The 15975-nt window shown below is 35.1% G+C and overlaps 1 protein-coding gene across 1 annotated transcript; it reads left to right on the forward strand.

Annotated features, from left to right (window-relative positions):
- Positions 1-14935: 14935 nt before the first annotated feature.
- LOC125778403 (homeobox protein engrailed-like ceh-16) lies at positions 14936-15697 on the forward strand. Its single transcript, XM_049455758.1, has 2 exons — positions 14936-14965; positions 15050-15697. The coding sequence occupies exons 1-2, from the start codon at positions 14936-14938 to the stop codon at positions 15695-15697; spliced, it is 678 nt and encodes a 225-aa protein (XP_049311715.1).
- Positions 15698-15975: the final 278 nt, after the last annotated feature.

The following is a 15975-nucleotide window of genomic DNA, read 5'->3' on the forward strand; positions in this document are numbered from 1 at the left end:
GAAATGCAGGCTTGCCTACGTCTGGCACCAAAGTCCAATTGGCGCAAAGATTGGATGATCATGTGAATAAAGAAAATGAAAGTGATAGTGTTTATAACGAAACAATGACACAGCGTTTGTCAGCTCTCGAAAAAACGATTGAGAGACTCGTGAGTGTGCATGAGCTACAAAATAACATGCAAAATACTCCGTGTGCGTCGAATTTCCAACCAACGTTTATGTCATCACCCGAACGAACAATGCATACAAGCGCGACAAATGTCCAATATACAACAACGCCGGCTACGCGAGTGAATTTCATGCCACAACATATTCCAATTATATCCGATGTACGTTTACCAATTGGAAATAACGTCCCAATTAGTAATTCCTCTCATTATAGCATGAGAGACATTGTCGAGTTGTTGCCAGAATATAATCCAACAAGCGAAACGTCACTAAACTCAGTTCAATTTATAAAACGTATAGAAATATTAAAGAACGCATATAACTGGCCAGAACAAATTTTGATTTGTGCGGTGCAACAAAAACTTCGAGGATCTGCAAAATTGTGGATTGATTCACAACAATGTGTTTTTGTAAATTGGCCACAGTTTGTAAATAAACTTTTAACTGATTTTCCGTGTATGTTAAATGATGCTGATACGCATATCAAGCTATCGCGAACGAAACGATTTCAAACAGAATCACCGGTCGAATATTTTTATAGAATGCTAGCACTTGGCAACAAAGGCGGTTTAACTGAAGCTAGCATAGCGCGACATATTGTGAACGGTGTAAACGACAATGATTTGAAGCGTAAAATATCAAATGAATACAATCGGTGCCAAGACTTACTAAAAGATATCATGAATTATAGCGTGTATAATGATACCAACTTGTCATCCAAATCGAGAAACGCGTCATACACAGTGAAACCTCAAACTCTAAATTCGAAAAATATTCCATTGTCAGTAAATAACTGTATTCAACGTTCGTTCAATGAAACAAAATGTTACAATTGTGCTAAATTCGGTCATTACGCGATTAATTGCCCTGAACCACAGAAAAAACCAAGGTGTAGTAAATGTCAACGTACGACACATAAAACAGACGAGTGTCCCGAAAAGAAAAACGTGAAAGTAAATAAAATATCAAATAATACTTGTAAAGCTCATAAGCCTAATGCAAATAATGTACATAAAGAAAGTGGTAATGAGGGTATAGTAAAAATAATTTGTGTAAATGGACACGATACAAATGCTTTTGTCGATCCGGGTAGCACTCGCACCCTTGTGCGCAAAATATTCGCTAAGAAAATCGGTAACTTGAAAAACGAATTGACGACCCTATATGGTTTTGGTGGGGGAGAATACGTCTCCACCCATAAAATAAATACAATGCTAAAAATTGATGATAATAAACTCGAAGTAGACATGGTGGTAGTCAATGATGACCTTATTTCCGAAAATGTACTTCTCGGCAAAGATGTACTATGTGTTACAAATACGCGGTTCATAATCGAAAGCGGTGAATGTCGTGTTGAACAAATACATACGTCAAATTAATTGCATTGAAGGTTTGAATAAAACCGAAAACGAATATATTAAAAATATAATGTATGAATACCGTGGACACAGTCTTGAAAATATTGGAAATTTTAAAATCTCTAAAATTAAATTATTTTAAATAACGATAATCCATTTCAATTAAAGCCATATCGAATTCCATTTTCAAAACGACCTATAATATCGCAAATCGTAAGTGAGTTACTAGAAAATAATATAATCAGACCGAGTGAATCGCCGTACTCGTCCCCAGTCGTCCTAGTCGAAAAAAAGAATAAAGAACATCGTCTCTGTGTAGATTATCGGTGTTTAAACAAAATTACGATTAAACAACCATTTCCCATGCCGAACATGGAAGACCAATTCGCACAGCTCGCGGGTAATAAATATTTTAGCATTCTTGACCTTCGGATGGGTTATCACCAAATCGAAATTGAAGAATCATCGAAACAGTATACCGCGTTCGTGACATCAGATGGTCACTTTGAATTCAATCGTATGCCTTTTGGCTTAGTGAATGCACCGACCATATTTCAATCCATAATGAACAAAATCGCGTCGAAACTCAATACAGGTGAAGTGTTAGTTTACTTGGACGACATAATTATTCCAAGTAAAACTGTATGTGAAGGACTTTTACGTCTTGAACGATTCTTCTCACTTCTTAAAGAAGCAGGACTTACTTTACGTGCCGATAAATGTAGGTTTCTCGAAAAACGAATAGAATACCTCGGACATATCATTGACGAAAATGGTATCACACCGGGTATGCAGAAGGTAGCCGCTATAAAGAATTTTAAAATACCGACTAATACAACGGAGGTTAGAAGATTTTTAGGTCTAACGGGGTTTTTCCGAAAATTTGTCCCAGAATACTCCTTGATTTCGAAGCCTATTACTGTTTTGTTAACGAAATCAAATCAAAACAAATTTATATGGGGTAGTGAACAACAACACTCCTTCGAAACCCTCATCAAAGCGTTAACTAACGAACCTATTCTTGTTTTATACGATGTCAATGCTCAACATGAAGTACATACCGATGCCAGCAGCATTGGTTTAGCAGGCGTACTCTTACAATCAACTGACGGTAGTACATGGCGTCCGGTGTGCTATTATAGTCGCCATTGTACTAATACAGAAAGCCGATATCATAGTTATGAACTTGAAGTTCTAGCTGTCGTCGAGACATTAGAGAGATTTCGCATCTACCTACTAGGGACACAATTCAAAATCGTAACCGATTGCTCTGCGATTGCTCACGTAAAAGAGCATAAAGAATTAAAATCTAAAATAGCTCGCTGGTGGCTCAAATTACTTGAATACAATTTCGTTATTGTACATCGTCAAGGTAGTCGTTTACAGCATGTCGATGCTTTAAGTCGAGCGCCTGATCAACCTGCAAACGAAGTCGATCCAGCAGGTTTTGTCCTTACAGTAGCCAGTAATGACAACGACTGGCTTCTCACAATACAACTCCAAGATGAAAAATTACTCGAAATTATTAACGTCTTAAAGGGTAACGTAACATCACCAAATAATGCAACTCTAAAGGCTGAGTACCAGCTACGCAATCATCGTTTATATCGCAAGGAGCCCGATGGACCAAAATTTGTGGTCCCAAAAGGGGTACGCTGGCGCATTGTACAGTTCTGCCATGACCAAGCAGGACATACAGCGCTAGAAACGACTATTCAACGTATCAGACAGACATATTGGTTTCCGAAAATGAGAAAATACGTTAAAAACTACATAGCAGCATGTATTAAGTGTTGTTATCAGAAACAACGCTCAGACAAACCCGAAGGTGTTATGCATTTTGATTCTATCAAGCCAATTCCGTTTCATCGCATTCATCTCGATCATATGGGTCCATTTATACGCAGCAAGCAGGGAAATTCCTATGTATTAGCCATTTCTGACGCTTTCAGCAAATTTGTAATAGTTAAAGCCGTACGTGATACAAAAACTAGTCACGTTCTCAAAACGCTAAATGAAATGTCATCCTATTTTGGCCTACCATCCCAAATAATAACTGATAGAGGTACATCTTTTACGTCAAAAGTTTTTGAAGACTTTTGCAGTAATCTTAACATTCAACACACGAAAGTTGCCGTACGTACTCCACGCGCTAATGGTCAAGTAGAGCGTGCGAATCAAAACATTTTAACATTCCTCAGAACAACAACTGAAAATCCGAAAGATTGGGATCTTAAATTGAAAGACCTCCAATGGACCATGAACTCTCGACGTAATGCAACGACCGGTTTCAGTCCAAATGAACTTGTTTTCGACTTTCCGTTACGAGATATAGTCACCAATCAATTACTAGCAGCCGTACATGATGATATTGACGACGACCATTCTACAATGTCCTCTGAAGAAAAACGCAAGCAAGCCGTAGTAAACATTTCCAATGAATGTGAAAAATGGAAACAAAGATTCGATAAACGTCACCAAAATCCCAAAACATATGTTGAAAACGATTTAGTAGTCATCGAAAACGAACCAACTTGTACGGGTGAATCTAGAAAGCTTGAGCCTAAGTTTCGAGGGCCATACGTTGTTCGTAAAGTTCTAGGTAACGATCGCTACCTGTTGGAAGATATCCCTGGATACCAAATAACCAACAAGAAATTTTGTTCCGTTTACGCATCAGACAAAATAAAGCCTTGGTGTAGAAATTGTCCTGAGTTAGAACCCGACGACGAAATCGATGACGAAATCGAGGACGATTTAGGTCAGGAAGGGCCGAGTTGTCACGCCACAAAAATGCGCCTCTGAGCGTTTTTGCCACAAAATACGTCTCTGAGTTGATGTGACAGAAGATACGACTCGGCGTGAGTTATTCAAGAAAAGTCGTAGAGCAACAACCATAGAAGACGGGTCGATTGCTGTAAAATTATACTAAGTTATTTCTGTATTCCTTTAATAATTGTTTTTAAAATAAATTTAAAATAAAAGTTCGTTTGTACAAGCATGTGTATTTGTGTCACTAGGTAATATTAATTTTTCTTTAAATGAATATAGTATATGCTACAAATCCTGAGTTTCTATCAATTTATAGTTTATTTTCTATAACCTATTTCTTAATTTTATAGACGTTTATTGCAGTGGCGGATTCAGAGAGGGGAAATGGAAGACGTTGCCACTGCCGCCGCCCCCACGGTTTGATTATTTCAGGTTAGACTCATACTTTGTTATGTCGATTTCACTTCTGCTGGACCTGCACACAGGAAAATTTTGTGACATTTTTTGAATGTCTTTGCTGAACTGTCAAAAAATCATGCTGTAGACGATAGTGGCTTTGATGACTCCGCAGTAGAAGATAAAACTATGTCTCCTATGACTGTTAGCGAACACAATCAAATTGACAAAGAGTTGTTTCTCAATTGAGTTGCCCTTGGATAAATCATTCTTAAAGAAATAATGAGAAATGGATCTTAATTTGAAAGCAGTATTTTCAAATCTGTTAAGATAAGATTAATCGAGATGGTATGCCATACCACGAGAGAGGTGAACAAATTTTATTGTATTCCAAACGTTCGACCGCTTTGGGAAAAATACTTGGCGAATAACTTATCCAATTATGTGAAACACAATGGGCTTAACGGCACGATACAGTTATCCAATTTGCCACAAAATTGCCGTCAAAGCTCTCATAAAAATGAAAATGGTAAATGGAAAAAACAGCGAGAAGAGCAACGATGCCGTGTACAAATTTGTATTTATAATTGGGATGTTTTGACTATGTGATATGTTATCTCTAACTATTTCACTTAACGTGATTCTTCAGAAAGAACTGATCGATCGGGCAAATGCATTAAATATAATACGCTGCTTGTAACATTCCGAAATTGAAGACAATCTGAGGAACATTTTCGATCAAATTATTTGGACATGAAAAAAATGGCGGCAGAACTGAAAGTAGACGAAGAAAGACCAATAATCTGCGACCGACAAACAAAACGTAAAATTTTACGCGTGAGACCTTTAGAAGAATAATACACGGTCTCTGTGTACATTCCTCTATTGAATTCAATCGGCGACGATAGTAGTCTGGTAACTTGGGTTCAAAAATCGAATTTTTTTTTTACTTAATTTGAAAGTACAAAGTCTTGAGATTATACTGTGAAATTTTCAGATAGAAATTCGAAATATTTCGAACGAGTTTTTTATAACGAGTTTCCTAGAGTGCCTCGGAGTTCTCTCTCTCGGAGCAGTTGAACTTTAAACGCGTTTTTCTCAAAACACTGTTTTTCTGACCGGCAAGGGTCCTAACTTTTTCTCTACTGAACCGATTGCTTTCAAATTTGAACAGGCTGTTCTACACACTTATAGTTCGAGAGAATTTTTTTCACCTCTAATTTTTTATTTTACAACCCTTTCTTTGCAAAATAAAAGGACTAATTTTTTTCAAAGTCTGCCTTTTTCTTATTTACCCTTGAAATTTATCTTCAGTGGTTTCGACCAGAATGACATGTCTATAGATAGAGAATAAACAAGAATGTTTGATTTCAGATAATGTCCAAAGCCAAAATCACCCAGGCCACCCACGTGCATATTATTTGAGTTTCCAACTTCGAGTGATAATAATAATAGTAATTAAGTATTAAATTTTTTCAAATACATTTTTTTTTTTATTTTGAATATGTTTACATTACATAACGCTCTAAATATTCAAGTTAATTCATTTTTATTTTCCTATAAAAAAACACCCTTCAAAGAAGTCATGAAAATAGGCATAAGTTACCAGACTACTACCTTAAAAATGTGCATTTCTAGAGAAGTATTGGATGGATTTCAAAGTCGTGCGACTTTTGAAGCTCAAAGTTGTACTTGGTCACTAGAAGTGCCACTAGGGACAGAAGCAAAAATCAAAAGACAACAAGTTACCGACTATTGCATTGGAGACGTTGAAGAACTGCGATGTAGACCTACAAGTATAACCCATAATTCATAGTTTTCTTCGCTTCTGTACACTTCCTGTGACGAATGTGAGCTTTAAATGCTCTTTTTCGACATTTCGCCGCATGAAAACGTGGCTGAGGATGAACATGCTACAAGATAGATTAATCGGCACTACAGCAGAAGTTCTCGAAAGATTGATATTAAAAGCTCGATTTGAAATTTTTCCACCATTACATTAAACTGCAGAAATATTGAGTATAATAATCTTTGTTTCAAGTAAACATGTCTCGTTCTGGATCCGCCTCTGTATATTGACATGAAAATATTTATGAGGAGAATAAAGGAATCCGATATGATATTTATACTCTTATATTTTCAGTCTATAACTAGGAAACCGAAGGGATTTTAAAATGTACTAATGTTTACATTATTATTAGAATAAAGCCTGCCGATCGCTACTGGGTAGCCTAACGCTATCATGCTCTTTTGCTTGCACACTACTTCAAGCATGAACAAAATTGAACATTACCATTATATAATTACGGTTCATATGTATCGCTAATGGTGCATGTTAGCCACTATGTTTTTTTTCTCCTACACTTATTGTAATGTGTTTGCAATACATAAAGCGTTAAATGGCAGACTATTATTGCTATTGTAATAGTCCTTTTAAAATTAAATGGACCAAGTGAATGAATTACAAATAAACAATTAAAGCTATCATAGCTATATAATAAAAGTTAAAACAATTTTCAGCGTTATTGATTTTGCGCGTCACTTAGTTGCCTTTACATTACTGCATACAGACCTTACACTATAAAATCAACATATTAGTATTCAACTCCTTTAAAATAACGCATGACATTAAATTAGTGACTCTACGAATTATATCTCTTACGCTCTGGTACTCTTTACTAAATCTACATTAGCCGCATGATATCTATAATAATATGATATGCTCCTGCACAGAACATACTTATATAAAGTTTTGAATGGGTATTAATCTTAACTTGTTATTAAAGTAACAAGTTCCATTATGTAATATACAACTTCCGCAAACAAAATTTTCTGAAGAATGCCAAGCATTTGAAGTTGAATTCTAAGCAAGAAGACAACAATCCAACAAATTTTGACGGATAAGACGCCGATCAATTCTCTATTGGACTTTAATAAAAACAAAAATATCAAGAAAACATTTAACGTCAACAAAAGATTTAATTCAGTTTTATTTAACATACCTGGAGAAGACCGCGAGATTGCATAGCATGGTGAAACCACACTCTTTATATAACATACTAAGGGATCCGACCACGCGTTCATACTATAGGGTGATTTTTTAAGAGCTTGATAACTTTTTTAAAAAAAAAACGCATAAAATTTGCAAAATCTCATCGGTTCTTTATTTGAAACGTTAGATTGGTTCATGACATTTACTTTTTGAAGATAATTTCATTTAAATGTTGACCGCGGCTGCGTCTTAGGTGGTCCATTCGGAAAGTCCAATTTTGGGCAACTTTTTCGAGCATTTCGGCCGGAATAGCCCGAATTTCTTCGGAAATGTTGTCTTCCAAAGCTGGAATAGTTGCTGGCTTATTTCTGTAGACTTTAGACTTGACGTAGCCCCACAAAAAATAGTCTAAAGGCGTTAAATCGCATGATCTTGGTGGCCAACTTACGGGTCCATTTCTTGAGATGAATTGTTGTCCGAAGTTTTCCCTCAAAATGGCCATAGAATCGCGAGCTGTGTGGCATGTAGCGCCATCTTGTTGAAACCACATGTCAACCAAGTTCAGTTCTTCCATTTTTGGCAACAAAAAGTTTGTTAGCATCGAACGATAGCGATCGCCATTCACCGTAACGTTGCGTCCAACAGCATCTTTGAAAAAATACGGTCCAATGATTCCACCAGCGTACAAACCACACCAAACAGTGCATTTTTCGGGATGCATGGGCAGTTCTTGAACGGCTTCTGGTTGCTCTTCACCCCAAATGCGGCAATTTTGCTTATTTACGTAGCCATTCAACCAGAAATGAGCCTCATCGCTGAACAAAATTTGTCGATAAAACACATTTCGAACCGAACACTGATTTTGGTAATAAAATTCAATGATTTGCAAGCGTTGCTCGTTAGTAAGTCTATTCATGATGAAATGTCAAAGCATACTGAGCATCTTTCTCTTTGACACCATGTCTGAAATCCCACGTGATCTGTCAAATACTAATGCATGAAAATCCTAACCTCAAAAAAATCACCCGTTAGTATTCATATAATAAACTATTCAAAACAGTGAAATTTTTATTTACTAATAAAGGCGAAAACGTTTTTATCGATATAAGATTCCAAGGGATTGTACTTGATATTTAATTTTGAATATGTTCATCCAAATAAATTTCATTGGAAAAAATAATGAATTTAAGGCTGCTTTTTCAATGTCTAGTTACCAGTCTTTCTGTCCAGTTAATATAGTTTCCCGCTTAATAGATTGTACTTAATGAACATCAACAATGTGCATGGTTAAGGGGTTATATACAGTTAGGATTTTCAAAAAATCGATTTTTTTGTTTTTACGTTTTCTTAATATATACCTACCTACCTATACACATACAAAATTTTAAGTCGATCCGACGAATATTTTCGAAGTTATAGACACATTAGTGAAGGCGCGCCGACTACAAGTAAAGTGCTTTCAAAACTTTAAACTCGTTTTTCTCGAAACGGTGTTTTCAAAGTCGGTGAGCAAGATTTCTCAGAAACGGCTGAACCGATCGGTCTGAAATTTTTACATAAGCTTCTTAACTATATTTTTAGTACTTAATCGAAGGATTTCCCCATCCGATGAAAATTTCTTATTTTTAGAAACAATTAAAGACACGAATTTTGGTCGAAAATCGAACCTTTTGCTTTGAGTAGACGCCATTTTTTCAAAAAAATTTTTTTGCTAATTCCTTCGATCAATCACTAGATTATTTCTTATATTAATGAAATTTATCTGGTTTTTGCTTTTTAGATGATCCAGTCCAGAGATATCGTGCTCACCGCAAGAGGCCTTTTTTTTGCGGACCTCTGCAAAATTGGCAATATCAACGTTCCCGATAATTATTTTTGGCAAAAAAAAACATGTGAATATAGTTTAAGGTTGTCATAATATACCTGCCAAGTTTCAAATCAATAAACCAAATAGTTTGCTTAGAAAAAATTCTTGAAAAATGCCTTTTTTTCGACCTCCTAACTATATATAACCCCTTAACGGAGATGTCCGCTTAATAGGGCGTCCATTTAGTAGAGCTTTCACTATATTCTTTATTAATGAATTGCTTTTACTATCCTATCTTCTAAGTTGGTTCGAACTGGACAGATAAATTTTACCAAAATCGGTTCAGTAGTTTAGGACAAACAACGTGACACTTACTTTTTTATATAAAGATTATTAAAAGTGTGAGGTCAAACAGAATATACGCTTATATACAACCCTAAATGTTTTATTCATTGCAAGTTAGCAAGTAACATTAAACACGTTTTAAGTTATTTGACTCTATCGGTAAGAAACACCTATCAGCGTGGCTTTAAAATATGAAAATATTAATTTAAATTATTTGGAATTACGAAAATTAATAAACTGTTTTAATAACTCAAAATTATTTCAAGTTACTTTAAGCTTGAACATTAACAGCCCTTTCTACATGGTTTCTGACAAATTAGATGTGCTCAAATATACCAAACAGACAGATAGTGAAAATTATGTATCCGCATATGTATGCATACAAACATATAAGCGCATACAAGAACACGGCATAAAATGAGCTTTGAGTTGTGCTCACTCTCAGCCCATTAAATTTGCATATGCTTAACATAATTTCCAAACAAACAGCGAGAAATTTCCAAACCAATTAAGCAAATTAACCGTTATTATGGCTGCAAAATACTAGAGTAAACACATGCTATATCAATTATCATTATCTACGTATATATGTATAGTATGCACCTACTCGCCCCTATGTGAATTTTTGTTTTCATTGTAATATAATTGCAAGAACAAATGGGAAGTTGGAATACACGTACACTTGCGGCTCAGATTTTCATAAAATAAAATGAAAATAAATACTTTTCTTTCAAAAAATCTAATACTAAAACTATCTGATATTTTATATAATATTTTAAAGTAAAAGTTCAAGAATTATAAGAAAACGTCGAGGAATCGAGAAGCACTCTCAGCACTGCCAATAAGCAGGCTGTCGTGCGTATTCTAACCCCTTGACGGATCAATTAGCGCAACAAAATTCGGTTTCAACTGTTCGCCCGCGACTTGCACTAAACAAATCAGTTTTGATGCTTACGAACTGTCGCAACACTTGTTTTACAAATTTACATAAAATAAAATACTACGATTTAATATGATCATTATAAAACTGACCTGCAGTAGATAATGCACTCAACTGAAGCAATGTTTTTTGTTTATATTATTTGCCGAAAATAACGGGAAAATTTCAATTCTCTTCATCAAATATGCACTTCTCTCATGCACTGATCATGTTAGGCACAGAAATTGCACCACGAGCCACGTTCGTGGAAATACGGCAAAGGGTTAATAAGTTTATCGACGAACGTACACGATTTGGCGAACAATTGAGGTTCAACAAGAAAGAAAGAGTTTCTTATAAAAGCGTTTTTTGTTTTTTTTTTTTTACTCAATAAAGAGCTCCGAATGCCTCCGTAATTTTATAAAAAAAAAATTCCAACAACTACATACACAATATCGGTCTATACAAGTATAGTTTTTGATTGGTAAACAATTTCGCTACAATTGTTTTACCTAAATGAGAGGTATGTAAGTAGGTGCCAACCAGATCACATTAAGTTTGCCACGAAGCTTGTTACATCCAGAATAAAACGTCGGAAACCTTATAAAATATGGCGCTGATAACGCATTTTGTTACAATATCATAAAACGTTATCTACATATACATATATCACGATTTTTGTACATATACGCAGACATTCAAGGCTTGGTATCTGATAGATGCAAAAACCCGTTAACTGATTTGTGATAGAGCTGGTTAAACACAAGAGAAGTGAAGAACCGTTTCTTTACTCTCCTCGAGTTTGCAGCTACTGAGCTTGCTTTTGTAGGGCGCATATAAATTTTGAACGCATGTTCTCCAAATGGTCAGTGCCTTGTTGTGAAAGTATGTATTTACTTTTTTTGGATCTTTATTTTTTCAGAAATATGTCTTAGGTTTTGTTTTGTCAGCATTTGGCTATAAAAGGTGTGTTCCAAAGTAACGCCCTGGTAACGCCATCTACATGTCGACTGGTGGGCTAGAATCTGCTATCTTTATCGATTGTCCGGTTATTGCGTTTAAGTATCAGTATGTTTGTGTTATCGGTGCGAAAATGAGCTTCGAACAAAGAGCCAAAATTAGATTTTGATTTAAAATTGGTAAACCTTTTACCGAAACGTTTCGACAAGTTGATAACGATAATTGCCCATCCCGTAGCAGAATACACGAGTGGTTAAAACGTTTTCAAAGTGGTCGTAAGGTCATACTATAAATGACGATCAATTGGCCAATCAAAATCCGTGACACCAGAAATTCCATGGAAACTGCGCGTACATTCATCAAAAATCAGCCGAAATTATCATTGAAATTCATAGAAATGGAATTGAACATCCTCACAACATCGATTTATCACATTTTGACAGATTGGGTTTACGAAAGGTGTGTGCACGGTTTGTTCCGCACAAATTGACTGACGACCAAAAAGTGCTCAAAATCCAACATTCGAAGGACATCATTATCGAAGCTTGTGACCGACTAATTGGCAAAAAATCACATTTGAACCATCGTGCGACTTCCTGCTTTTCGGAAAAATGCGATTGCCCATGATAGGAAAGCGTTATGTAGACGTAGGGGCCATTCAAAAGGCTTGCACCGGCATACTGGCGGTCATGCCGGCTAAAACACACGTTTGAAATACTTTTGAACCGTGCAAAGAGCTGTATTGAAGAAGAAGGAGACTACTTTAAAAAAAATAAATTGATTTTGCCGAAAAAAACCAATTTATTCTGTTTTTTTTAAGTCCTGTTTACTTTGGAAAGCACCTTGTGTATGTTTGTTTTCCCGTATTTGGTTGTAGATTTCCATCTTTTAACACTGGAGTTTATCTTTGGCGAAGACAAGATGGGTAGTGACGTCAGGCTCTCTCCTCACGCATTTGTTCAATAGATCTTCACACGCCTTCTCTATGCCTAATACTTCCGCTGGGATATTTAGCGCTCCATATAAAAGGATTGGCTCCATATGACGTATTCATCCATTTGACAAGATAATTTCTGAAAATTGCGCTTGGATTATTTTCAAGGCAACGCTAAGATAGCCGAGAACTGTAGCATAGAGCTGTCAGGCTCTGGCTCTATCTTACCTTACAACCTCCTTACGTTTAAAAACAAGGTGTAGAAAGACAGGTTACCTCAGGTCGTCCCGCGATCTTTTCTATTTCTTTTACAAGATCTTCAAGGTTAGTGTTAAAACATTTGTGGCCAAACCTTTGCGGCTAACTCATGTACCCTAATTAGAGCATAAAAATGAAGCGAAAACACCCAGTTTGTCGGTTAGCTCAGTGAATGAATGAATGCTTAGCCATATTATTTATGCTGAATAAAATTCATGACAAATATAGACTAATACTAGAATACACTACCAAATTTCCACGTGCTTAACATATTTAAACTGAGAATAGATTATTATTATGAAAGCAAAAGCAAATTTTAACAGGTTTACAACACTGGAGCGCTGACAGGTAAAATATATTATACCTGCGTGCACATTGTTTATGTATTACATAGGTATGCTGTACTCAATTAAGCGAAACAAAAGGACGAGAGCTTGTGGGTGTGGAACTTTTCGGCCACTGGTGAATGGAATACGCACAGTATCTTTTATACCAAATATAATAGTTTCATACAAGTTTAATTTACTTACAAAATTGACCTTGCGTGTAAACTTATGTATATTCCAAATATGTAAGGGTTATATACAGCTAGAAGGTCGAAAATTGAGAACTTTCCAGAATTTTTTCTGAGAAAACCTTTAAATTCATTGATCCATAAATTTCTACACATATTATGGTATCTTTAAACTATATTTTAAGACTTAGTATTACTAAAAAAAATTTCTAAAAAAAAGTATCTCAAAAAAGACGTTTTGCGATGACCCCTATATCTCTAAACTGGATCCACTGAAATTAAGGAAATCAAAAATTCTCATTATGGTAATGTTAAATCTAATAATAAATTTCAAGAATAAGCAAAATAAATTTGTTTGACAAAATTTCAGTTTCTCAAAAAAATATCGATTCTTGACCACAATTTCGGTTTTAAATTGTTTATAAAGAAAAATAATTATTGGTGAGACAAAATATTCGATTTATTACTAAATCAATTTTGAGACTCATCGATACCACCATTTTAATAATGTTGGTCACCGACTTTGAAAGCACAATATTGAAAAAAAAAAACGCACTTAAAGTTTGGAATGCCCTTCCAAGCACTCTGAAACACCTTTCAAATTTTGCGTGCAACTTCGAAAATATTCAACAGAACGATATGAAATTTTCTATGGCTATTCTTAAATATATGTACATAAAAAAATTATAACAAAAAGGTGGATTTTTTTAAAACCCAAAGTTGTAACTAGGAAATGCTTTGAAAATAATTAAATATCGAATAGGGAAATTAGTATGGAAAATTTTAAAACATGGCTCAAATAATAACAAGGAGTCATCTCATATTGCAACAGCTAATACGCTAATTTAGATATGAAGAATAAATAATATATACCCGACAAATCAAGTAGAGTCTCTAAGTCGTTAATGGTGATACAAACCCATGTCGCATTACTGAGAATAAAGCGACTTGTTTCGTGTTCAGTAGCATATCTCAAAAAAACTCTGACAAAAAAATAATCACGCAAAAATCAGTTCAGAAGCGCTTGAGAACAAACTTTTATTTGTCCGTAAACGAACCTTAAAGAACTAACCCTTTTCCAGAGACTATTCTATTCAACAAGGTCATAAAAAATTTGGGACATAAGTAAACCATTCATTAGAAAAACCAGGAAAACCCAGACTGTTGTGGGAATCTATGTAATTTTTACCAGAAATTCGCAGGTAATCTATGAAACAAAAACAACAACAGGTAAGGGAATACCCTTGAATTAGGGATGAACGGCTTAACTACTTCTGTTCGGCCAAAAAAATAATTACTTCGGAACACACAGAGGTAATTTTAAATAAAAGAGAACAGAACAATAAACTTAAAACCGCGCAGTTGTTGCAGGTAGAAAACGGAAACAAAAACTTTCGTATAAAAGGAGCAGACCACTCTTCCTGAAGGCATTAGCAAAGCAACTCTCGAGGCGCAAAGATCTAAATCTTAAGTATCTTAAATTTCGATAATTATTACAACAAATTAAGAAAAATGCTTCCCAACACCACGTTTCCAGCATTCGTAAGTAAAATACTATCTTTGAGAATTTTAATATATTAAATTTACCAAATATTAAATTTATCTTATTATTTTTATTTATTTCAGGGACAATATTATTATGGTAACGCACCACCAAATGCGTATGGACGGTATAATGTATATGATAATATACAACCAACATCTATCTATGGTGAAGATATACATCAAACTTCTTCACTATCACCGCCTACAACACCTCCACTGACAGATAATGGTCCGTATTCACCGGCTACAACAATTGCAACGGATAACCGCAACTATTCGCGAACAGTATATAGTCGCGAGCAAGTGGCCGAATTGGAGACCGAATATAGAATTTGCAAGTTTGCCACAGGTCCTCGTAGAAGACAAATAGCGGAACGAATAGGCGTGGATGAGTTAAAAATAAAAGTATGGTTTAAAAATAGAAGGGCCAAAGATAAGAAGCGTTCGGCGATCGCCCCTTCTAATTCCGAGGAAAACCGGTTGTCTTCTGTTGCAGAAATTTTGGACTCTTTAATTAATCCCAACGAAGAAGCATCATCAACTAGCCAAAATTCATTAAAAAGGATGAGCAGTGACGACTTTCTGCAAGTATTTGATGACTATATTCATGGAAAAAGTGAACTACAACCACCGCCTTTAAAGAAACCTAAAGTGGAAATCTTGGAACAGCTGATATTCAATCCAACTACAAATTGTTGGACTCGATACGAGTCTTTATGTCCGATGTGATAATATGATAATTTCATAATTTATATAATGTGATAACTTAATTAAAAATGTACAATAAATAAATCCTTTAAGAGAAATTATTTTATTCACAAAATTGTAAAGCTTTTATTACTTATTTTAAATTCAACTGATTTTTCACAATAAAAATAAAGAACATTAATATTTTTCCAAAAAAGAAACAATAGCTCTCATTTTTTATAATCCTAAATCTTCTGACTTTTCGCTATTTTGGTGAACGATAAAGAGAGACCAAATTCTAGCACATCATTTTTTCAAAA

The sequence above is a fragment of the Bactrocera dorsalis genome, chromosome 4, assembly GCF_023373825.1.
Source record: "Bactrocera dorsalis isolate Fly_Bdor chromosome 4, ASM2337382v1, whole genome shotgun sequence".
Classification (NCBI taxonomy): domain Eukaryota; kingdom Metazoa; phylum Arthropoda; class Insecta; order Diptera; family Tephritidae; genus Bactrocera; species Bactrocera dorsalis.